This window comes from Vidua chalybeata, chromosome 1 (genome assembly GCF_026979565.1).
Source record: "Vidua chalybeata isolate OUT-0048 chromosome 1, bVidCha1 merged haplotype, whole genome shotgun sequence".
NCBI classification, from domain to species: domain Eukaryota; kingdom Metazoa; phylum Chordata; class Aves; order Passeriformes; family Viduidae; genus Vidua; species Vidua chalybeata.
In genome coordinates, this window is record NC_071530.1 from 70582287 (window position 1) to 70603868 (window position 21582).

At 41.4% G+C, this 21582-nt stretch overlaps 1 protein-coding gene across 2 annotated transcripts; it reads right to left on the reverse strand.

Annotated features, from left to right (window-relative positions):
- Nucleotides 1–3449: 3449 nt before the first annotated feature.
- On the reverse strand, nt 3450–18399 carry SERPINB5 (serpin family B member 5). 2 transcript variants are annotated; one of them, XM_053965727.1, is made up of 7 exons: nt 18315–18399; nt 12873–13047; nt 10122–10259; nt 9005–9122; nt 7685–7827; nt 6165–6332; nt 3450–4952 (listed from the first exon to the last, which is right to left on the reverse strand). In XM_053965727.1, the coding sequence occupies exons 2-7, from the start codon at nt 13044–13046 to the stop codon at nt 4560–4562; spliced, it is 1134 nt and encodes a 377-aa protein (XP_053821702.1). In that variant the 5' UTR covers nt 13047; nt 18315–18399; the 3' UTR covers nt 3450–4559. The 2 variants fall into 2 exon arrangements, with proteins under 2 accessions (XP_053821702.1, XP_053821711.1); XM_053965736.1 differs by lacking the exon at nt 18315–18399 and adding an exon at nt 13573–13591.
- Nucleotides 18400–21582: the final 3183 nt, after the last annotated feature.

The window sequence follows — 21582 nt, forward strand, 5'->3', positions numbered from 1 at the left end:
ATCTTGCTGTTTAATGCAAATGCCATTACCATGAAGTTTCCCCACAGAAGAATGGGAAACCTGTATCTAGCAATATGCTATTAGCATTTCTCTCAAGCTGCCCAACAAGTCTGGCAGGCAATATCTGCTGGCAACATCTCCTGATTGCAATGCCAAGCCACTCTCAGCTGGAAAACTGCTCATTAACCCTAAGAAGACCCATGACTGCACTGCTGTGCTTAGTCCCTTTCAAATTTTGATGGGGTCTGGCCTGGACAAAGGTGTGCGCAGGGTTCATGCCAAGATTGTTTGGAGCTGAGCTTGTTTTAGAGACAGAGCAAATGAATGGGAAATGAAAGCATGAGCTTTATGTTGCCTACAGCCATCTCTCCCTCTCAGGTAAGGAGCTGGCTTTATGTGCGTGGAAGAATTAATTAGAGAAGGGAAGAAATATTTCCTTGAACTGTAACAAGAATCCCCAGCCAGGGGGTATTCTTTTAAATCTTAAATCACTAGAGATAACAATAAAAGAAGGCCAGGAGTGGTTGATCACTGAGGTTAAGTCTCCAGCATAAAGTGAGAAGGAAGTAAAGAGATGGGAAGCACGGAGCTGCACTAGCACAGTGTTTGATCTCTAATTAGTACCACTGAACTCAGCTGCAACACTGGGTTTTGGCAGCTGGACTCAGAGATCTGAGCTAAACTAGGGTTGTATGTGGCTTTGCAGCACCAAAAATTTTATGTCTTTTCTCTCTCACCTCTTCTTTCTTCCTACAAATCATAAAACTGGCTTTGGATTCATAGGATACTTATGGGATCAAACATGGTAAGAGGAAGAAGGTCCTCAGCACCATCTTGCCCTACCCATGCTTTCCTCCCAGTGCAGAAGCTGGACCATCCTCTTCTTTAGGCACAGCAGTGTCCAGCTTTGCTGTTCCCCACTCCTCTGCCAAGGTCTCAGCCCAACTGGCCAAGCTCCAGTGCTCCAATACCCATCTGAAAACAAGAATCCATAAGCAGTGGAAGATACAAAGATAAAATGACCATTCTCATTACCTCAGTTATTTTCCTTCCTTTTTTTGCTTCCATTTGCCATTCACTTTCTTGTTTCTGTTTTTTCTTCCTGCATGTTTCTGTAGTGCTCCTTAGTCTTCTTTATCAGCTCTTTCTCTATTTTTAAATTTATTTATTTATAAACATTGCTGTGTATCTTCTGATGCTTTTCTAGTCCATGCATCTTTTCAGTGACAACCTAAGTATTTTGAGTATCCTGCAAGATTTTCCTTCTTCCAATTTCTATATTGACATCATTCCTCTACTGGTTTATTTTGCTTGCTCTGTCATGTATGCCCTCAGAGCTTTGCCTCAAGAAATGTCAATGTAGGTGCAAATTCTGTCTTTTCTAGGCCCTTAGGACAGCATATTCACAAAAATGTACTGCTTTTCCAGTGGGGCCAATTTGCCCCAAAGTTGCATTTTTCAAGGTTCAGAACTTCCCCACAAACCACTTTGGCTACCACAAGCCATTAAGACGTGCCCCTTCTCAACCAAATGCTGGGGGCGAGGAGCAGACAGTGACTGTGCAGGTGGGCAAGTGCTGAGGTGAGCAGGCACACAGCCCTGCCGCTTGCAACCGCCTGCCAGAGCCAGCCACAGCTCGCTGTTTTCCATCGGGGCATCATCCATCACTGGATGGTAATGCCCTGTTGAAAGGTGAGGTGGAGCACCCTGTCAATCTGAGCAAGCCCTCAGCTATGCTCCCTCTCTCTGTTGTGACCAACACCTTCCAGCACGTAAGAGTTCCTGCACACAGACTCCCACACGCGTTTTCCCACGTCCGCCTGGGCAATTTCTTGGCCGGGGCCCAGAGGCCAGCAAAGGGTAGAATGAAAACAGTAGACTGTAACATGGTTTCTCACAGCAGCAGGAGCCTCATGGATACTTCTCCCTCACATGCTGCAAGGTGGAAAAAGCTTCACCCTGGGACTGGCAGAAAGAAGAAGCAGAAGTGAAAAATGAACCTGAGGTTTTCATGAGCAAGCCACCCTCTTCATAAATAACCAATAAGTGAGTTTGCTTTATGTGGGCCAAGATAGCTTTGTATCTCTAACATCTGCTTGCCTTGCACAGGCTGGGATACCTTGGAATTAGTCAGGAGATGGAGAAAGACAGGCCCCACCCTGAAGCAGTGTTTCTCTCTGCTTTCATGGGATAACCCTTCCTGGCCAAGCTATCACAAGGAGAAGAATTTCTCCTTGTCATAAATTTCTGGGGATATGCCAAAAGCTCTGATCAGCATTTAAACAGAATACAGCTTCCATTAAATGAAGACTGCCTCCTGAACTGGAATGTTTTCATAACCTGAAAAAATTGAGAAAGCAATGTCTGAGCTTTTCTCCTTTAGGGAAGCTCATCCAGGGAGGAAAAGAGGGTAGGGACAATCTGCCAGAGGTTTTCATGGGTCTAGCAGACCAGCAGAGCTGTAGCAGTGTGAAATGGCCTGCTGGACAACTGCAACCACCTGACAAAGAGTCAGTGCCCAAGCACAAACTGTACAGTCCCTCTTCTCTATGCATGGACTGCCTATGCAGCTGCTTAGTCACCAACCCCATGCACAATGTCCTGATCCACCTCCTACAGAACCAGTAGAAGCCACAGTGACAACAGCCCTGGATACATCTGACCCCAGCCTCCAGAGCAGATCAGACAATGATGGGGTGTATCAATCATTACCAGTCTTTCAGGTATCACTGAAGTTGAGCCAGTAAAGATCTTTGCAGCTAAGTCCTTCTCAGACAGGATGGGCTCACATTAATTGTTGTATTTTTCATTTTTCTGACCAGTATCCTTGTGTCAAAACATCTGATGGATATAAGCAAAAACCCCCATAAATCTGCAGGGTCTCACTTCCCATTGTTTTTGATCCAAGTTAGTCTCCTCAGCACCCTCCAAGATGTGTGCCAAAGACCCCAGTTAACTCTCTGGCACTAAAATGCCTTAGAAACCATTAAAGGTCTTCCAAGGGAACTACTGAATTATTGTGACTAAAGGCTTCTCATGGGTTGTTAAGCTCAAAAATCAAAACAGAACTCCTATCTCTAAATTCACAATACCCAGTGCTCTGATGTTGAAAGTATGCATACCAGGGGTTGTTGCGTGTTCTCATTCAGAGATCTCTTTCCAGTTTCTTTCTGAGGCACCAAGAGGATTTCTCAAGTAAAAATGCTTCCATCATTTGAGGATACATAATAGAATTCTGCATGTATCCTTACCACCTAGTAACATAGTCCTGACTGGGAACTATCATCATGTGGCTCAGAAGGGCAATCCAGACATTCACTTAGCTGCTTTTTTTGTTATTTTGACTTTGTGGCCTAAGTGAATCTGCTTATTTTCATTCCTGTAATTTATTGGAAGTCAGGTGTGAACACTGACACTGTCAATGAACACACAGACTGACACTAGAGGTATTGTACATTTGACACAGGTTTTATAGTGCTTTATTCTGAACAGTATTTAGGTAAACGAGTACTGAACATATGCAGCAGGCCGTCTTTAGATAGAAATGAAATCTGATTACCATAATCTCATGTGGAATTTGAAGACTAGTAATTACAATGTTAATTTCACTCAAGTTGAAGTCCTTATTTCTTTCTCATGTTTTAGACATTAAGTAACTGTAAGGAGTTTCCTTAATGCTGATTCCAGAGCTAGAAATGGCAGATAACCTGTGCATGAAAAGTGTGGCACTTCCAGTATTAATCCAGCTGTGTTCTATCCTTGATTTGCATAATGTTCTTTTCCTTAGGACATATACAACAAGATTCCTCTTGTCCCATCTTCCATGTCTGAAGGGAATGAGTCAAAAAAGGCCACACAGCAGAGTTCAACCTCACCAGTCTGGGAACTTCATGCTGAAGAGTCTTCTGGGGACACATACTGTCCCCATGATTTTTGCCTCTGGTGTCTGTAGGCCTCGGTGTGGCTGCTGTTTCACAGATGCAGATCCTGATGCCAGCTTGAACTGTTGTAGCTATGCTGCAGAACTTGTCCACTTCCTCAGTGGATGCTGGCAGGGTCTGCTAGAGCACCCTGGGCCACCAGAGTGTGGCCAGGTACAGGGGGAGAGCTATCATACCACATGGCCACATTTCCCCTTTTAGGCATTAGGAATCCAGAGAGTGTGAGTCATGAGAGAGAGAGGTTTCACTAGGGAGCAGGAATGCAGCTCTTCCTCCTAGAGCCCTTTCCAGCTCCTGAGCTATCTTACGTCAGGCTCTCACTTCATTTGGGGAAAAAAGTGCCGCAGAGGAACAAAGTGTTTTTGTTGCTGAAGCTGGGATACTTCTAAATAAAATATGCTGTGTTCTTCACAGTGGAAATTATTCCGCTAAAGGGAAGGAAACAAAAGGAGAGAAACTACTTCTGCTGCATATGTAGAGTACAATGTATTACTCAGCCAATATATGAACCTCTTAGATTTCCTTTCAAAGATGATAGTCGGGAAGAAAAGCTTTACAGGAGTGTGCACCTGTAACACAATGTAATTGTGCTTTTTTTTTGTAATGAACATGCCCAGCTTAAGGAGAACAGAATCGGCCTGAAAGAATCACGTTGCGAGTTTTGTTGTGTCTGAACAAAAAGATAAATGGATGGTCAGCTTTAAATTCATCTTTGTGTTGCAGAATCCGATATCCAGGTACCTCTCGGGAGTCACCACCTTGTTCATTTACTTCCAAGGAGACTTTATGGATGATCTTTGACACAACAACACCTTTTGTCTCACACATCTCAGAGAAATCTGATGCGCTTTCATTGAAGATATTTGTCATTCCCAGGCTTTCCAGAAGTGGCTTCAGGTCATAGTCACCTTCCACACTAAACTTTGGAAGAAATACATTCACTTTGGTGTTGGCCATCATGCTGGGATTTGTCCACTGTAATAATGTCTCTGGGGTCAGTGCCTTTTCCAGCTGAAAACATAAAAGAACAATGAAAATTACTGAGCTGGCTGAGGAAAAAAAGACCCTTCCTGAAGTTCTCACTCCTATCAAGCCTTCAAAAAATAAAGTCGAAAGGCAATTTTTGTTTCTGAATTCACAGCAATAGCATTCAGTCTTAACATAGTCCCAATTATATTGATTTAAGTATTATTTAATCCACAGGACAGGCCTCTGGAGCAACTCTTCTGCATGTGCATGCTCTGGCAAGATTTTGATAAGCGATCACCTCAACAGCCATATGAAGGAACCTGAGGAAGACAGTCCCTGCCCAGGTTACACCTGGCCAACTGGCAAATATCCAAAAGTCTTTATTCCTGACCCTACAGAGTAATGAAATTGCTGGTATTTGGGACACAAAATCCAAATTCAGAGCCTGATCTCAATCAAACATGCAGCTGTTCAAGCAATTTTTTTTTAACCTGGAAAGGGAGAAGGCAGAATGTGGGGCCACAACAAACTGGTATCAGGAAAGGCCTCATTTGCATTTTATGATAGGTGTGTTCTGTAATTTACTCCAACATATAAAAGCATCTTACAGCTGCAAAGACAGATTCTTCCTGCCTTTAAAATTTGTGGCCAATTGCAGCAAATGACAAAGGAGACTTGAGTGATCATCAGTCTTTTAATCCTCAAATAACTTTACTATTAAGTAATATTATTAATTACTTAGTCTTTAACAAACTTTGAATAGGGGTGAAAATATGTCATAAAATTTTCACAGAGAAAAAACATAAGAAATTATTGATCTTGAAAAAATGCCTTATTTTCACATTTATGTGCAATTGGTAATAAAAAATGGCTCATTTGCCAGCACCTCTGCTCAAAATTAAAACTTAGACGTGTAAGACCTTAGTAAAATAAATCCTGGACACGTGTCAATTGAAAAAAAAAATAAGGATACCAGAAATAAGGGCACCTTCTGCACTTAAAACTGTTTTCTCTGCTCTCCCTATTCTAGAGCAAAGCCTCATGTACAACCTCACGCTGGACACAGTGAAAACGAAGATGCCACAAATATGAGAGGAGGAACAGAGAAGGAGAATGAGATGGTAAATTCACAGGAAAGTTACTTTTTGTTTCCTTATGCATTGCTTCGAAATAACAAAAACCTTCCATAAACATATGGCATTATATGGGCTATTTCCAAGGGAAGTATCATAACAATTCTATTTTTTCTCTCACCTTCTCCAAGCCAGTGGTCTCGTCTTCAATCTCTTTGGGCAGGAGAATGAGCATGCTTATATGTTTGTTAAGGCATGGGAGCTCAAGGATGGCAACATTTAAATCTTTTACATAGCCCAGGCAAAAAGTAGCTTCCAGATTCATCATCTGCACTGGTTTAGTTTCAGTCTGCAAACACAGAGGAAACAATCTATCATTCTTTTTAATTCACAGATAAGATGGTGACAGAGGAAAGTCTGTAAGCTTGCATGGAAGCGATACATTGAGTTACCACCAGAGAATTTGTTGGCTTTCACAGGTAATGAAAGCAGTAGCAAGAGTTGGCTTCTTACAGTAGGCAGCTTTCCAAACAACAGTGGAACAGAATTCTACTTAATACAATAGCAACATATGGGGGATGTGCCTTAAAAGAGCAATTTATCTAATATTGGTGGTCCTTCATGCCTTTTCACTGCGTACTACCAACTACACTGTCAACAGGGCAACTGTCTACAGGTTGTAATGTTAGCAAGTGTCAAGCAAGTGTTAGCAAGTGTCAAGCACAGCTCAATGGTGGAGGTCGAGCTGTTCATTCAAATAATTGATATTTTGGTTCAGGAGTTGAAACAGAATCAGAAGAAATTTCAGGCCGACCTAAATCTCTAAGTCTTTGCTCTTGAATGAAAATAAACAGAACAAAACAAAACACTTTATTTCATAGGGAAGACTTTAAAAGTATTCTGTCCACATGAAAATGTTCAACATTCAAATTCAGTAAAAAATGTTACTTTAGGGGAAAAAAATCTTGAGATGCTTCACTTAAAAATTTTAGTGTTGATTGTGTGACTTTAAAAACACATTTAGCTGGAACTATTGGCTGATGAGGTAATTTATGAATATTTTCAGTGAACCTGAAACTCCAACTGTGCTTATGCATCTCTATATGTATGTCTGTGTATATTTGGAATATAATTTCCTTATCTCACAAATATTGTGCAGCTTTGTATTTTGGCTGTAAGTTTTCTGATTACAATATTCATCACTGGTCACAGACTCCTGGATGCACCAGCCACAGGTGCTGCTCCCACATGGACCTCATGGCTCAGCAGGACTGACGTGCAGGGAGCTGCAGTCCTGAGCCTGACTGGAAAGAGGGAAACTGATGGGATGACATCTCTGAAGAGGAAAACACAGGGCCAGGCACCTAAGGGATGTAGTTAAAGAGGTGACACAACTGTACACATTTCACCAGCTCAAGAAATGCAACCAACTATGCTGGTTTTTGGATTCAGCTTCTGGTACCTGCAACCTTCCAATCCATGAGAATTTGCATCTCCTTGCAGACAACAGCTGCTTCTGACCACCAGTACCCAGATCATGTTGTCTAAACATACTTATAGGACAGTCTGGGACCCTTGCAACCTTGCAACACTGTATAAGATTAGACAGAGTCTAAGAATGCCACGGTAATACATATTTCTCATTTTCTCTTATTGGGATTTCTTTGGCTTTTTTTTTTTTTTTTTTTTTTTGGAACATACCTTGTTGACTTTAAAAGGACATTCTTTGATCTCTGCCTCTGGGAACTTCTTCATCCAGTTTGTGACAAAATAAGCTGCATTAACTAGAAGAATCTGAGTCTGGTCACTTACACTATCCTCATTCAAAACGTTCTCCATTTTTCCTGTGAACAGATTTACAATGGTTGTTAATACAACAGTACATTAGCAGTATATCAATTGCTTTAAGTGAATATGGCAACATTTCACTGACCTAAACACGTTTGTGTCCTGCATCTCACAGATAAAAGATTTTCTTTCTAATGGAAAATTACAAAAAGGAGCACTTAATTAAACTTGCAGGTTAATTTTTGATGTAGGTTTTCGGATCAAGGCAGATCTTCTAAATGACATGTTTTGTTGGTTTATATCACATGTGATCAAAACTGCATCTCCTGCTTTTGTTCAGTACCTTAAAGAAGGTGCTGAGTGAAATTCAACAAATTTAAGTGAAAAAAACACTCTGTCATTTGAAGAGCAAGACTTGAAGGGAAGTTTCAAATTAGCAGCTACTCTTTTCTAGACAGATACACAAGAATAAAACAACCAGGATAACAAAAAAATGCTGCTCTGATTACAGTTAATATCCAAATACTTCTACAGACTTCAAAAGAGGATGTAAATGTCATGACCCACTCTCTCTGTTTTAGAGCTGTTCAAGCACTGCCAAAAATGACCCTGAATTCAGAGCACTGGGATGGCAAGTCCTATCTTGGAGCTGCACAGGCAGGTGCTTCCAGGTGCTTCCGCGTGGGCATCTGTGCCAGCCTGGGAAGGACCAGACCGTGCATGGTGTTTCCATATTTGCACCACATGAGGACAACAGGTGGCAACCAACCCCAGGGCCATCTCTGCCGGGGCTTCCACAAGGTGGCAAATGAGAAACCCACATCTGCTTGTGCCACCTTGTGGCACCCAAAAGCAGCTGAGATATTAATTAACAGCCTGAAACTCAGAGTCCAACGAGTACTTCCCATTACAATGAAGCTTTTAAAGGAATTAGAGGGTTCAATATTTTGATTTTACATGTTGTGATGCTCCACAGCCAGGACCTGTCATTCTCCTAGACCATCCTGCTGCAGTCAAATGTGAGCAGCTTTCCCCAAGGCTAATGCAAGGTCAGTCTCACATTTCCACCTTCAGAAGTGCTGCAGCAGTGAAGTCAGTGCTGCTAATCCTCATGAATCCAAATAGCAGGCCTAGTCTTCTTTCACTATGTATTTACTCCTAAAGAGGTGTCACAAGGATAAAGATCTTTCTCCAAAGAGGCAAACAGCATTCCCAAGGTTAAGCTGTACCCACCATCAGTCAGCTCTGAAAGAGATTTGTTGATCTTTTCTCGGGTTTCCTCAGTTTTTTCTTTGAACTCCACTAATTCCAGTTCAGATGGAAAAGGTCTCTTTGTGGAGTTGACAAAGTCCTGAAAGACACAAGTAACCAGTCATTCTTGGTTAAGTGCCATTGGGTAGTTGAGGAGTTGATTATTATTTGAGGAAAGGTATTAAATAACTGCAGGAGACAACAAGGACATACACCTGCATCCAGCACATCACTCCCAAGGTTGTCTTCCGACCAGTGGTGCCACATCAGCAGTTAAGTAACTTTGGATATTGCAGGAGTGACCATGTTGCCAGAGTTTACAGGATAGAACCTCAGTCCAGACCTGAGCAAGACTGAGATAGAAGCCATAGTCTGCTCACATCATGTCTGTCCTCACCAGGGAAGACACTTACTGCTCTGGGTCCTGGCCTTGCTGTAGCAGAGGCTGAACAGCAGGTGATCTGATCACAGCATCAAAAGCATGTTGAGTTTTCTGAAACACCTCTTTTAGGCTGATGTTGTCCTTGCTTGGGACTCTACTCAGAGACAACTTTGGGGGGAAAAATCCCAACACACGCAGCATTCTTCTCAGTTTTTTTCAAAGTTCATAAGTAAAAAGGCCAAACCACCTTCTTCACTTGTGTTGCTTCAATAGTCAGGCTTCTGCCTTCTCAGGCAGATTAAGAAAACTGAAGCTTATGCAGTAATTACTTGGGTGTGTGAACTGGACATACACTTGCACCACCAATTTTGTTTTATACTCATTTTCACTCACACTTGCAATGCAAAGACTTTGATGTGGCATAGAAGTTATGTTGCATTCAAAACCAAACTTGCTACTGAGCTAAAGCATATTAATGAAAGAATTAAAAGTGTTGTAAGAGTTGCACAGCTTGGGGTCAAGCAGCAGACTCATCTATCCTCCTACAAACCTTTATGGCAGCAGACAATATTATGCTGTTTTTCATTTGACTCCAGTCAGCCAACAACCAAAAGCACAAGAATTAATTTTAAATAACATTGCAGTCTGACATCATAACAATCCATCCACAAAATGGTCAAGTAATTCCTAACACCAGGGTTTTCCTGGAGTACTTACTGTGGTAGGATTGAGAGACTTGTCTACAAAGAGCCGTTTAACCATTTTCAATGCAAAGAAAGAGCTGAGTTTGGAAACATCTGAAGTTATTGTTTGAAACCCAAAAGAAACATCTTTGACATCTTGTAAATGGAGCACCTGTTAAATGAACATGATAAAACACTAAGCATATTTTTTATTATTATTCTCTAAACATTCCTAACATCTAAGCAAAAAATGTTAGTTAGTGACCAGAGCTGTTGCTTTTTGTGTTTAAGCTAATGACAGAGCCTCTCAATGTTGTTATGCAAAAATCATTTATGTATTTGACATGCTCACATAAATCTAAAAACCTGATCCTACCAGAACTTTCACCAAATGCATTTCTTTCCTATGAGCAATCCAAAGAAACCAATAGAGATGTTCATGTTGCTGATGTGACTTAGTCAACTATACTCCATAGTATGGAGTCATAATGTTTTTGTCGAACTTACATTCCCACCCAAAATCCTGAAGCTTTTAAGACAGATACGTGAGGGTCCCAGATAATCTCCTTTCTAGAACTGGGCTATACCTTTAAAAATGCTTGACAGATCATCAAGTTTTCTGACTGCTGTGACTAATACATGACATCACATGATATTTCAGCAAAAACTGATCAGATAAAGATAACTCTGTTTGGTTTTGTAGACAGACTATAACCATGGGTAGGGCTGCTGACCCACAAATGGCTACCTCCCAACTCCTGGGAAAGACAAGTCCAGGTCTAAGAAATACTGGGATGATTATGCCTTTGTTTGAAAATAACCCTATAAATACAAATTCAACTTTTAATGCCTAGTTATTACAGGCTCTTTGATGGTGGCTGTTTCATTAAAGGAAGCCTGTCCACCCTCCTCACCTGCCTCAAATTGCCTTATGAAGCACAGCAGGCACTTGTGACCTTCTTTTCCTTTTGTACCTCACTACTGCTCTTTCTCCCAGAACACATCACATCTTCACAGACAAAATTGCTGCTCTGCCTTAGTCACCCTTCCATGTCCTCCCCTCTCCTTGCTCAGTGAGAGTAGAAGGAAATAAACTCCCATTACAGCAGCAGCACAGCTGTCATAGTGAACTCCATCTCCTTAGAAACAACTTTCTCAACTTATTTCCTTTTCCTCCAACGGTTTTATTTCTTTGCATGTTAAGTGTGGAAAGCTTCTGTGCCTGGGATCTAGGTTGGAGGAGAAAGCTACTGCAGCTTCTCTACCTGGGAGAATTTTTGGCACAAGTTTGTTGACAGATGTTCCAGAGTACAGCTGCCAATCTGGCTCCTTTTGTATCTAGTATTTAAAACCCAAGCACAAACTCAGGGGAAGGCAGAAGCTAGAACAGACATGGAAAATAGGAGATATTACACTTAAAAGCATACCAAGCTCTCCTTAGCATCTGTCGTCAGCACTATTTAAATACCACTAGAGAAATATGAAACACAAGTGCGCTTGTGTAACAGAGCTCAACTTGTGGAGGTGCAGGTTAACTTGTTATTATGGAATGGTTCAAAGCAAATTGCAGACACAAGTGAAAGCAAAATAAGGGCAGGGTGATATTTTTAACTTTCCCACCAGAAAGACAACGCTTGAATTTTGAAATGGTAAGGGAGCTTCAGGGTACCATTTAAATTTAAATTTTAACTCTTTTTTTTTTTTAATACTGTTCGGAAAAATGTGCAGTGCTTACAAGATCCATCCCTGAAAGTCTTTAAAGCCAAGTTGGGTAGGGTCTGGAGCAACCTGGTCTAGTGGAAGACGTCCCTGCCTGTGGCAAGGGGATTTAAGGTCCCTTCCCACAGAAGCCATTCTATGATTCCATGACTTCCATGGACATATTGCTGTGCAGCTTGGTGAACAGCACAAGACTCCCTGTAATCTGTGGCATAAGTAGGGGCACAGAAGGCTGTGCTCAGGGGTACTTTCAGTGAATGAGAAACTACATGGAGGAATTTCCAAAGGAGGGAAAATAAATTCAAATATATAGATGGTCTTTCAGAGCCAGGTGATAATCAGCATACAAATGCATACTTAATTTACATTTCATGCACCTTTAGGTAACTGCAGAAACTGTGGGGACCCTCGCTGGGATTAAAAAGATCCAGCTCAATCTCTGCTTACACAGAGGCATCAGACAAGGCTGGAGGGCTGACTCCCTGCACCACAGGGTGAGTTCCATAAACTGATTGAATCATGACTACCATGCTGGATCATGATGCTGGAAACCCCTTGAATATTATGAGCTGCTTGAAAGGAGAAACATGGATGAAATTGTGCCTCTTCTACTTTATCCATCTCCTTTTTACAGTATTGTGGGAGAAAGGGGAAAAGTCAGTGCTGTTACACATACTTGCTGCTGACAGCAATGGCAAAATAATTTTTGATTCTCTAAAGCTTAAGCATTCTTGAATAATGAAGAAACAGTTATCTAGAAAATGCAGTGATCAGGACAGTGACTACACTAAAAGGAGACAAGGCTTTAATGCATCTGTAAGGACCCTGCTATGTCCACTTGCACCTTATACTTGCCTGAAAAGATTTGTCTTTAAGACAGAGTTTCACCCTTTTGTTGTGCAGGGCCTTGGAGTGTAGAACTATTCAAGAAATTTGGATGGATGATTTGAAGTCTCTCTTACAAGGGAGGCAGACAACCAGGAGAACATTAACAAGAGTTACTAAGAAAGACACCTACAACAGCCATATAGTTTTGCAGCCACGGAACAGGTTGCTGGCAGCTTACCTGTTTCATCTGCTCTGCAGTATCACCTTTCGTAGCTTTATATGCCAGAGCCAGAGACGTTGAGGTACACAGTGGGGAAAAAATAATGTTGGCTGTTTTGTCCTTCTCACATAGCTTTTTGAACATATCAACTGCAAAGGCAGTGTTTGCTAGTTGCAGAGCGTCCATTGTCATCCTGAAAAGTAAAAGGGAAAAGAGAGATGACTCAGGCTGTAATTCTAGTTTCTGCTGTGGTGGGGCTGAAAGCAGAGCACTGAAAGAGGCTGGCACCAGTATCTGGAATGGGTATCTTGAATTTTCAGGATGAAGGAGAGGAGAGGAGAGGAGAGGAGAGGAGAGGAGAGGAGAGGAGAGGAGAGGAGAGGAGAGGAGAGGAGAGGAGAGGAGAGGAGAGGAGAGGAGAGGAGAGGAGAGGAGAGGAGAGGAGAGGAGAGGAGAGGAGAGGAGAGGAGAGGAGAGGAGAGGAGAGGAGAGGAGAGGAGAGGAGAGGAGAGGAGAGGAGAGGTTCAGTAACAGCCATTATCTTCAAGTGTCAGCGGGCAATGCCACATGTTATGTAGAGCCAGTATTATCAGAAGCACTTGAGAAAATCTATGTGGGTCAGGGTGACCCACACACACTGAGTCAAATTGGATTACATATGAATTTAATCTGTTTTTAATTGATACTCTTAAAATCTGCAACTCAGAAGGTAATTCACCTATGCTTTAGGATCTCCTGGCTCCCAGACAGGTCTTTAATGGTCTCATAACTTCTCTCTCTTGCTTCATGGCTAATTGTCCATTAAAACTTTAGCTTTGGTACATGTCCGTCCTCTCAGGGTTGATTATCCCTGGCCTTGCTAGAAGTCTCCAGAAAGCTGTTTGGTCCTGTATGTTGAGATTATTTTAGAAACTTAAAGGAGGGCTTCTAAAAAGTAGGCTGTGTGCCCACCTATCACTTACACTGTTTTAACTCAAAGGTTTTCCTAGCCACTCTCAGTAACTGCAGTTGCCACAGGGCTATTACATGACCTGTGCAGTCAGGAAAGCCAAGGCACAGTTGCTGCTGTCCGTGCTCTGGGAAAGCAGAGACTATTCCCATCTTCCAGGCTGCTTTCACATTCCCAAAGTTGCACTTTTGTATAAGCACATCTGTGTAGATTCAAGCCAAGAAGGGTGACGCCCAGAATTTCAGTCTGGCTTTAGGCCAGCAATCACACAGAAGATGACCCCTTTGGCATAGTGAATCTGACAGTACCATGCCCCCAGTACCATGTATCCCTAAAAAAAAGGAAACTGTTAAAACTGGTGCTAAACTGCTCCATCAAAGCTATTGACAGAAACAGAAAGGAAATGGAAATTTTTGCATGTGTTATGCTGCTCAAATGTAGCTGAACATCTGACACTATTGTACAGAGACACTCTAGAGCAGCTGTGGTACTTGACAAGTAATGACTTCCAAATAATTTGTGGTAGTTATAAATTTTTATAACTATTTTTTTTTGGGAGTAACAGATTGGGCATGTAATTTGCCTGCAACACAGTAGAGAAAGAACTTTGATTTACTCGTAAGACCTGTTTGACTACAGAAGGCCTTTTACAAAATAAATGTCTTTATTTTTATTTTAATTAACTTATATATGTTCTTGGATCTATTAGGTAAGGCAATTGTTTTACTTGACAACTAGTTTGTTTTGGGCTAAAACATGCAGTATAAAAGGTTAGTGAAATGCACTGCATTGAATCAAGTTTAAAAAATGATATAGTGGCATTAAACCAAGGCTTTTTAAGTCAGAATTTGAAAAGCACACCTTACCAGCCCTGCGCTCTTGCAAAATGTTCTGACTGTTGGTATTAGCAACAAACTGTTTGCTAACAAATCCCCTCCCACTGGAGGAACAAAAACAAAACAAAACAAAACAAAACAAAAAAAAAAAAAAACAAGAAAAATAACTTGTCTCGAAGACAGCAAACATTGAACGTATTTTATTGGAGAAACTTATCCCCACATGAAAATACAGAGGAGTATGCTTTGCAACATCCAGATGTTTTGTCAGGCTCAGAATTCAGAATGGGTCTGGTTGGCTCATCTCTCTTCCCGTACTCTGGCAGTCTCTGGCAGCTGCTTGGTAAAGAGGAATTTTCCATGAGTGATTCCATTTTACAGCATCAGCAGGCATTGAGCTGATGTCACAATGAGGTTCAGGAAACGTCTCAGAGATTTTATGGGTGTAAAGAGAGGCCCAAGTGCCAGCCTAGCACTGCAACCACCTACCTCACTTACGTAGACACAATTTCTCAGGCATGAAAGCAACTAATTAACAGAAAAGTCGAGCTTGCCAGCAACCATGGGCTCATCACACACCTTAAGGGAGAAGAGCTTTAGGCAGGACAGTGGCAAAAGACAGAACAAGTTTGAAGGACTGAGAATGCTGATGAGGGAGTAAATTGGAACAACGGGGCAACGAATCAAACATAAACTCATTCCTTTTAATGCCTCCTTGCAATTGCTCATCACAAATGTGCTCTTTTGTGCCTATGCATATCTTAAATAAATTCCCCTGCATAGGCTACCTACCTTGTCTTTGCCATTAACTCAACCATTCTCACAGGAACAGACAATACACTCCTATACTGTGTCTGCTTCCCAATCTCTCTCTCTCTCTGCCCCACCCCACTCCACCCCCCAATACTGAAGATTAGGGGCAAGTACTAACTTCACAGGTATTTCTTACTGAGGAACTGGTGGAAAATTACCCAGGGAACCAAGAATGCGTCATTCAGTACACATCTACCACCCTCAAAAAGACAAATAATACAAAAAGTCTCATGAGTCATGCAGTACACCTGAAAAACATTTAATTTGGAGTTTAATTTTAATGGAATATTTTATTTAGTATTAGCCTGCATGATATTATCTTATTCAGGCCTCTGGATCTCCCTTACAGGGTAAAAATAAATATGAAATCATACCCAATTAAAAATTCCCCTTGTTCCTTTCTGGCTTAATGTAGACTTCGAGATGTAGATGCACTACCTGTGTTTCATTCCTTGGGTTGCAAGACATTCAGAGTAAGAAAATAAAATAGGAAATTTTACATAATTTAATTAAATTCTTTTTCCTTATGCCAGTTAAAAGCTGTACCATGCTTTAAAAACTCCTCTGGCCTCATGAGTAACTCTCATATTACTCATGTTGGATGATTTTTTATAAAGTTTCAGTGTTTCTTTTCAGTGAGAAAAACAGGAGGTATTTCATGGTGAACCTTTTATGTACCTTTGTTCATCCAGTAACTGCTGATACTCTCAAAGCTTCTTTGGAGGAGAGTGAAATTGTTTCTGGTAGTGGCAAAGCTCTCATTCTAATTTCTTCCTTTTAATGCTACTATTGAAATAGGGACCATTCAGGGCATTTTGTTGGGGAAAAAAGCTCAGTTGCACCCTTGACCTTGAATTATTGGCTGGATAGCAAAGAATAATCTCTATTCCACCATCTTTTTCAACTTGTCAGCCTGCTTTTTATTCTCAATCTATTAATGACTATTATACTATATTACATTATATTTTCATATTATATTTATTATATTACATTTAAGAGCTTACAACATTCATATTACAGAAAAGAATTGACAGTATTAAATATTAAAAAATCCTAAATCTCTTTAAAGCCTTGAGCACCCCAAGCCTTGCAAGTCCAGTAAAGCCAGTTCCAGCAAGGTGAGAAGGGCTGAGGCTCCCAGTGAGAGGAAAGCCCATTAGCTGCCCATTAACAGCGTCAGAAATCAGACATAGCTCCTGAGTCAGTAATCACAGGGAACCCTCAAACAGGGAGGAGTCAAAAAACTGAAAATGAAATTTTACAAAGGCCTGCTGCATGGATTCTTATTGGGTCCCTCCTTTCCCAGGAAAGCAGACTATCAGCATTTCCAGAAAGACCCGCAGCACTGGGGCATCTTCTAAGCACTTGGAGCTTGCAATCCACCCAACTTTATTTAAAACTCTGACTGTCACAGCGTGAAAGAAACATTTTCAGATACAGAAGGGAGCTGAAAGGCTACAGAACCAGTTCAGAAAAACCTGATTTAAACTTGTTCATTGGTATAAAACACTATTTTTGCTTAGTTACTCTTGCATTCAACAACTACAACAACCCCTCCCCCCCCAAAAAAAAAACAACAACAACAGGGAGGCTTTTTTGACTATCTGCTTACTAAGGGAAAATATAACTTACATTTAAAAATATAATCATAAGAATATCAAAATCTGTGTGCAAATGTCTGACAAGTCAAGTTAGTTGTATGGCAGGAATAATCCAATAAAGCAGACCCAAGTATTTATTTTATTCCTTGTCTCGGTTAAGCAGTCTTTCCAGGAGAAGACACCTGTGGCAGATAAAGCATAGACAATGCTGGCCATCCAGTCCTGGGGGGTATATTTGGTTTACATCTCAGGAGCTGTGAGTGCCAGTGCTGTAGTTTCTCCAGTCCAAACAAAATTCCAAGAGGATGAATTACATAAAACAACCCACATGCAAATGTCACAAGTGAGGCATTAATATTGAAACTAGATCAAGAGTTTAACATGACCCTACTTCAGTTCTTACTCAGCATATACGATACAAAGGAAATAAAAGATTTCTGTGAGCCTTTTCTTCTTCTACACAAATGACAACTCTCCACCTGGCAAATTACCTAAAAAGCCAAGGACAAAATTTTGTCTGAACAGACATCGAGGAATGCAAGACATCAGACTGATATGGGACCAGAGCATCTCATATGGTTGAGGAAAAAGCACTGTCAGCAACAGAGAGGGGAAAGTCACTCCAGGAAAGAAAGAGAAACAAGCTACTGCAATATGCTTTGTTGTACTTCAATAGCCAATGAACTGTTCAAACTAAATGGTCACACTGAAAATAAATTTGTAATTACTAGGCCTAAGCTCCTGTCCTTCACTTTAAACAAGTTCAGATTAGTCACTTGGTTAGTAACTCGGAGCAAACAGAGCAGAGCATACACACCTCTTCAGAAAACAAGAGGAATATTCCTTTCTAACAGGAGCTTACAAACCAACCTAAATCCTACTTTGGTACATGGAGGATTTTCATGGCATCATACACAACCTGCTTTTTCTGATATGGGAATAGCCATTTGCAATAAACCACCATATTTTAATAATTCCTAATGCCCTTGCTGTCTCACCTGTCAGACCTTATTCGCTGCTTCCAATTAATCTTTCCAAAAAGAAAGAAATCTAGCAGAGCAATTGCAGCAGTTCTAAAATGAAACCAAAACAGTGTCATTTGGGAAGGCAAAAAAGCTTCTTTGATTCCACATGTACATTTTTGGCACAAATTTCCTTATCCCACTCCCTCCATGCAATTATGTTTCACAGCCAAGATTTGTTAACTATTAGCTCAGCATAAATTAAAGTATCAGAGAAATAAAAAAAAAGCCGTACTTACTTTGCAAGGCTATAATCCTGGTAAACGAATCAATGAAGTGAGCACAGCACGAAGAACCAGCTGCCCGTGCTGAAACCTTGCTGAGCAGAAGACTCTGTTACTTGCCTACTCATTGACACCACTCCCACTTTCCCAACCTCAATTTGTCCACACACACACTCCCTCTCACTCTCGCTTTTTTTTCCCCTCCCTTAGTCATTCTTCATGGCAACTCCTACATTGGAGGAGCAAAATGATTCACACCACAGTTGTCTTTGCCTGCCCAGCCACTGAAGACAACAACAAGCTCTGGCAGGAAAGAGCAGCCCTGTGTGCTGCCTTCAGCAAGCGCAGTACAAAAGGCACCAGACAAGAACGAATGAAGGAGCGAAAGCAGGAGTTGATGAGCAATTTAAAGAACTTCTCAGCAAAACCAGCACTCCAAGAAACTCCAATTGGAATTACAGCTATTTGCAGAAAAATTGTAACCATGAAAAAGAGACCCAGAAGAAAACCAAAACACATAGAAGTGTGTGGCTGGGCACTTTGCATCTGTATATACATTAAGACAGTATCTTAACTCTGCCTACGAGGCATATGTGTGTGTTTGGCTGCCTAAAAAGCCCAAGGTCAAACTGGAGTTAATGCTCAAAGGAAAACATTGCTGCAAAGCAAAGTTCCCTCCCATAAGCAGCCAGGTGCTCTGCAGGGGAGCAGCCTTCCCTGCTCCAGTTGTCCCAAGAGGTGGTAGGGGAACAGAAAATTCCACCTCTTCACTTCTAGAATGGGCACCACTGGGTTCATGTAACTACAGCCCACGTTAGTACCAATGAACATGACAAGGTGGGAAAAGAAAGGGACAGGGAGAGGTGCCAGTGCAGCCCACCAGTTCTATTTTCTATAATTTGAAAAACATCTGCATCCTTACCATGTCCTGTCCCTGCTCCACACAATTCCTTGGCTGGGCAGCCGAGCTGCCCACAGTGGACAACACCAGCAAGTACCCCCAGGGAGGCCATGGCTGCCCCTCAGTCCCCATGAGGAAATGGCCCCACACCACAGGCACAGCTTGAGTTCACACCTCAGTAACCCCAGGTGGCCCTGCATACTTTTAGACTACAAAAAGCACAAGCAAGATAATTGAATCTGCTTTCAGGTTTGAAGTGCTGGTGCGCCCAGCTGCCCAAATGCAAGGGGTAGAAAACCAAAGGATGCATTTTCACCAGCATGGTACTCCCTTGGTGACAGTGGGAATTGGGGAGATGGTATCTCCTTCTGGAACGACATGTTTCTGCAATGCTTTGAGCATAAATCAGGCCACACCACAGCATCCTCATAGGGTCCTACCCATGTTTCCTTCCAAGAGGCTCTTAAGCTCTTATTACCCAAATGATTTTTTTTTTTATTTTGCTGTGATGCAGATGGAGTTCACCTTCCATCACTGCCAGACAGCAAATTTAAAATTCATATCCTTTTCCATAACTGAATTCATAACAAAGACAGGGTGTGGATATGTTTAGGCAATTAAAATAAGATACAGGCCAGCTGGCTAAACTGTGCCATCTGGAACATCATTGTTCTGTATCTAATTAAGCTTTCTGTAAGAGAAATGTTTATGAAAATACACAATAATTTTGGCTGCCAGACTCTTCTCAGATGTCTGCAGGTAATCAAAAGCCAAGTGTTGCCATCTCTGCAGAAGCAAACCTTTTTTCAGACCCAGGTCTAACAAGTATAGTCACTGTGAAGTGGCTCAGGAGCTTCTGGATAAGCTGCGGGGAGGTGGACGACAGACAGACTGCCTTCATAGAGACAGCACAACTCAGCAGATCCACTTCCTTCTTACTGATAGGCAGGAAATACAGATATAAGTATGTGCCTTAAAGTGGAAAAGGGAAAGGGCTCTGCATTGCCAAGTAAACATCACTTACACTTCAGTGGGTAACTGCTCTGCGATGGCTGAGATCTGGCACCACGTAGCAGTACAGAATCCTTCAGTCTGACCTAGTTAGTGCTGAGAAAGTAATTAATTCTGATCATGGTGCCATGAAACTAGTAATTACTGCTGCATTTGTTATGCTTCAAGTGAAGAAGTACACTGGCTCTGGTAACTGAGTGACTCACAGGGCAGTTTTGCTTCCCCTAAGAATGGACAGTTTGGGCTCACTTACTCTTGAAGGCAGTGTTAAAATAACTGTGACTTCCTGCTAGCTACTTATTCAGATTTATGGGAATTGCTGGTATATAACTGGGTGTTACTTACAGACCAACAAGGAAGATGTGTGAAAACAGAAGATGCTAACTTGAAAAGTAAGAAGATGCTGAATCTCAGGTAATTAAAGTTTGCACAGTACAAGCGAAGCAGCTGTCCCGCTGTCCACGAACACTCTTCCTCAGTCTGAGTGAATAACAACTACTTCTATCAGTATCCCCATGTCCTTCATTTACTTTTCACTAAATTAGTTCTGTTCAGTTTAATCTCAAAGTATTTTCAACTCACACCTATCATGACCTATTATTCTACCACCACAATAAAAAAAATAAAAAAAAATAATAATAAAAAAAAAAAAACCCAGAACCAATAACAGGATTTTTCCTTATGAAAAAATAAAAACTATTTCTTTTTAAGCCTCCTGTGAATTGGACACTTCCTATCAAAAAAGAGGTAAAAAGAATAGGATAGAAACAATGGGGATGTCACATGGAACACTTTGAATCTTAGTGTGAAGCCTTTAACACAGACAAGTTACAGTCTACTGGCAAAGTAATAAATGAGCTACTGTCCTCACTCTTCCAGGTCTCAAGGAAAAATCCAAAGATGTTGCTGGATCTAGCAGTTACATTTGTGTGCCTGCATCTCTGAAATGGCATGCCAGACACACTCCATTGCAGAAGGGATGCAACTCACCAGGTGACTCTCCTGTTACTCAGCCTGCTCTCAGTCCTCACTCCCCTGGCTCTCCCTGCCACTCCCTCCTAGGAACACTGTTCCTACATGCTGCTGGAAAGGAAAAAACACCAGCTGCTTTCTCCCCACTCTTGCTGCTGAGAGGGAATACTCTTGCTGCTCAATACAGCATGAAGAACTATTTCAATTATTTCAGAGGCTCAAAGCATCCACTGTAGTCCTTATTTTTCCTTCCCCCTAATCACTAATTCTTAGTGCATGTCTGATTGCAATTAATGCCCGCATATTTAGAAGACCACAGGGGAACTCATCTACAAGTGGGACTGAATAATGAATAGAACAAAACTGGTGCACTCTTTCTATGCTTTCAGTCATGAAAGA

Bases quoted from the DNA above. Each gene is read 5' to 3' on its own strand.
- SERPINB5 (XM_053965727.1), bottom strand. From the start codon at position 13,046: ATGACAATGGACGCTCTGCAACTAGCAAACACTGCCTTTGCAGTTGAT. The intron at 10,260-12,872 runs GTAAGCTGCCAG...TTCATTTAACAG, and splicing joins CTGCAGAGCAGATGAAACAG to GTGCTCCATTTACAAGATGT. The intron at 4,953-6,164 runs GTGAGAGAAAAA...TTATGTTTTCAG, and splicing joins AGACCACTGGCTTGGAGAAG to CTGGAAAAGGCACTGACCCC.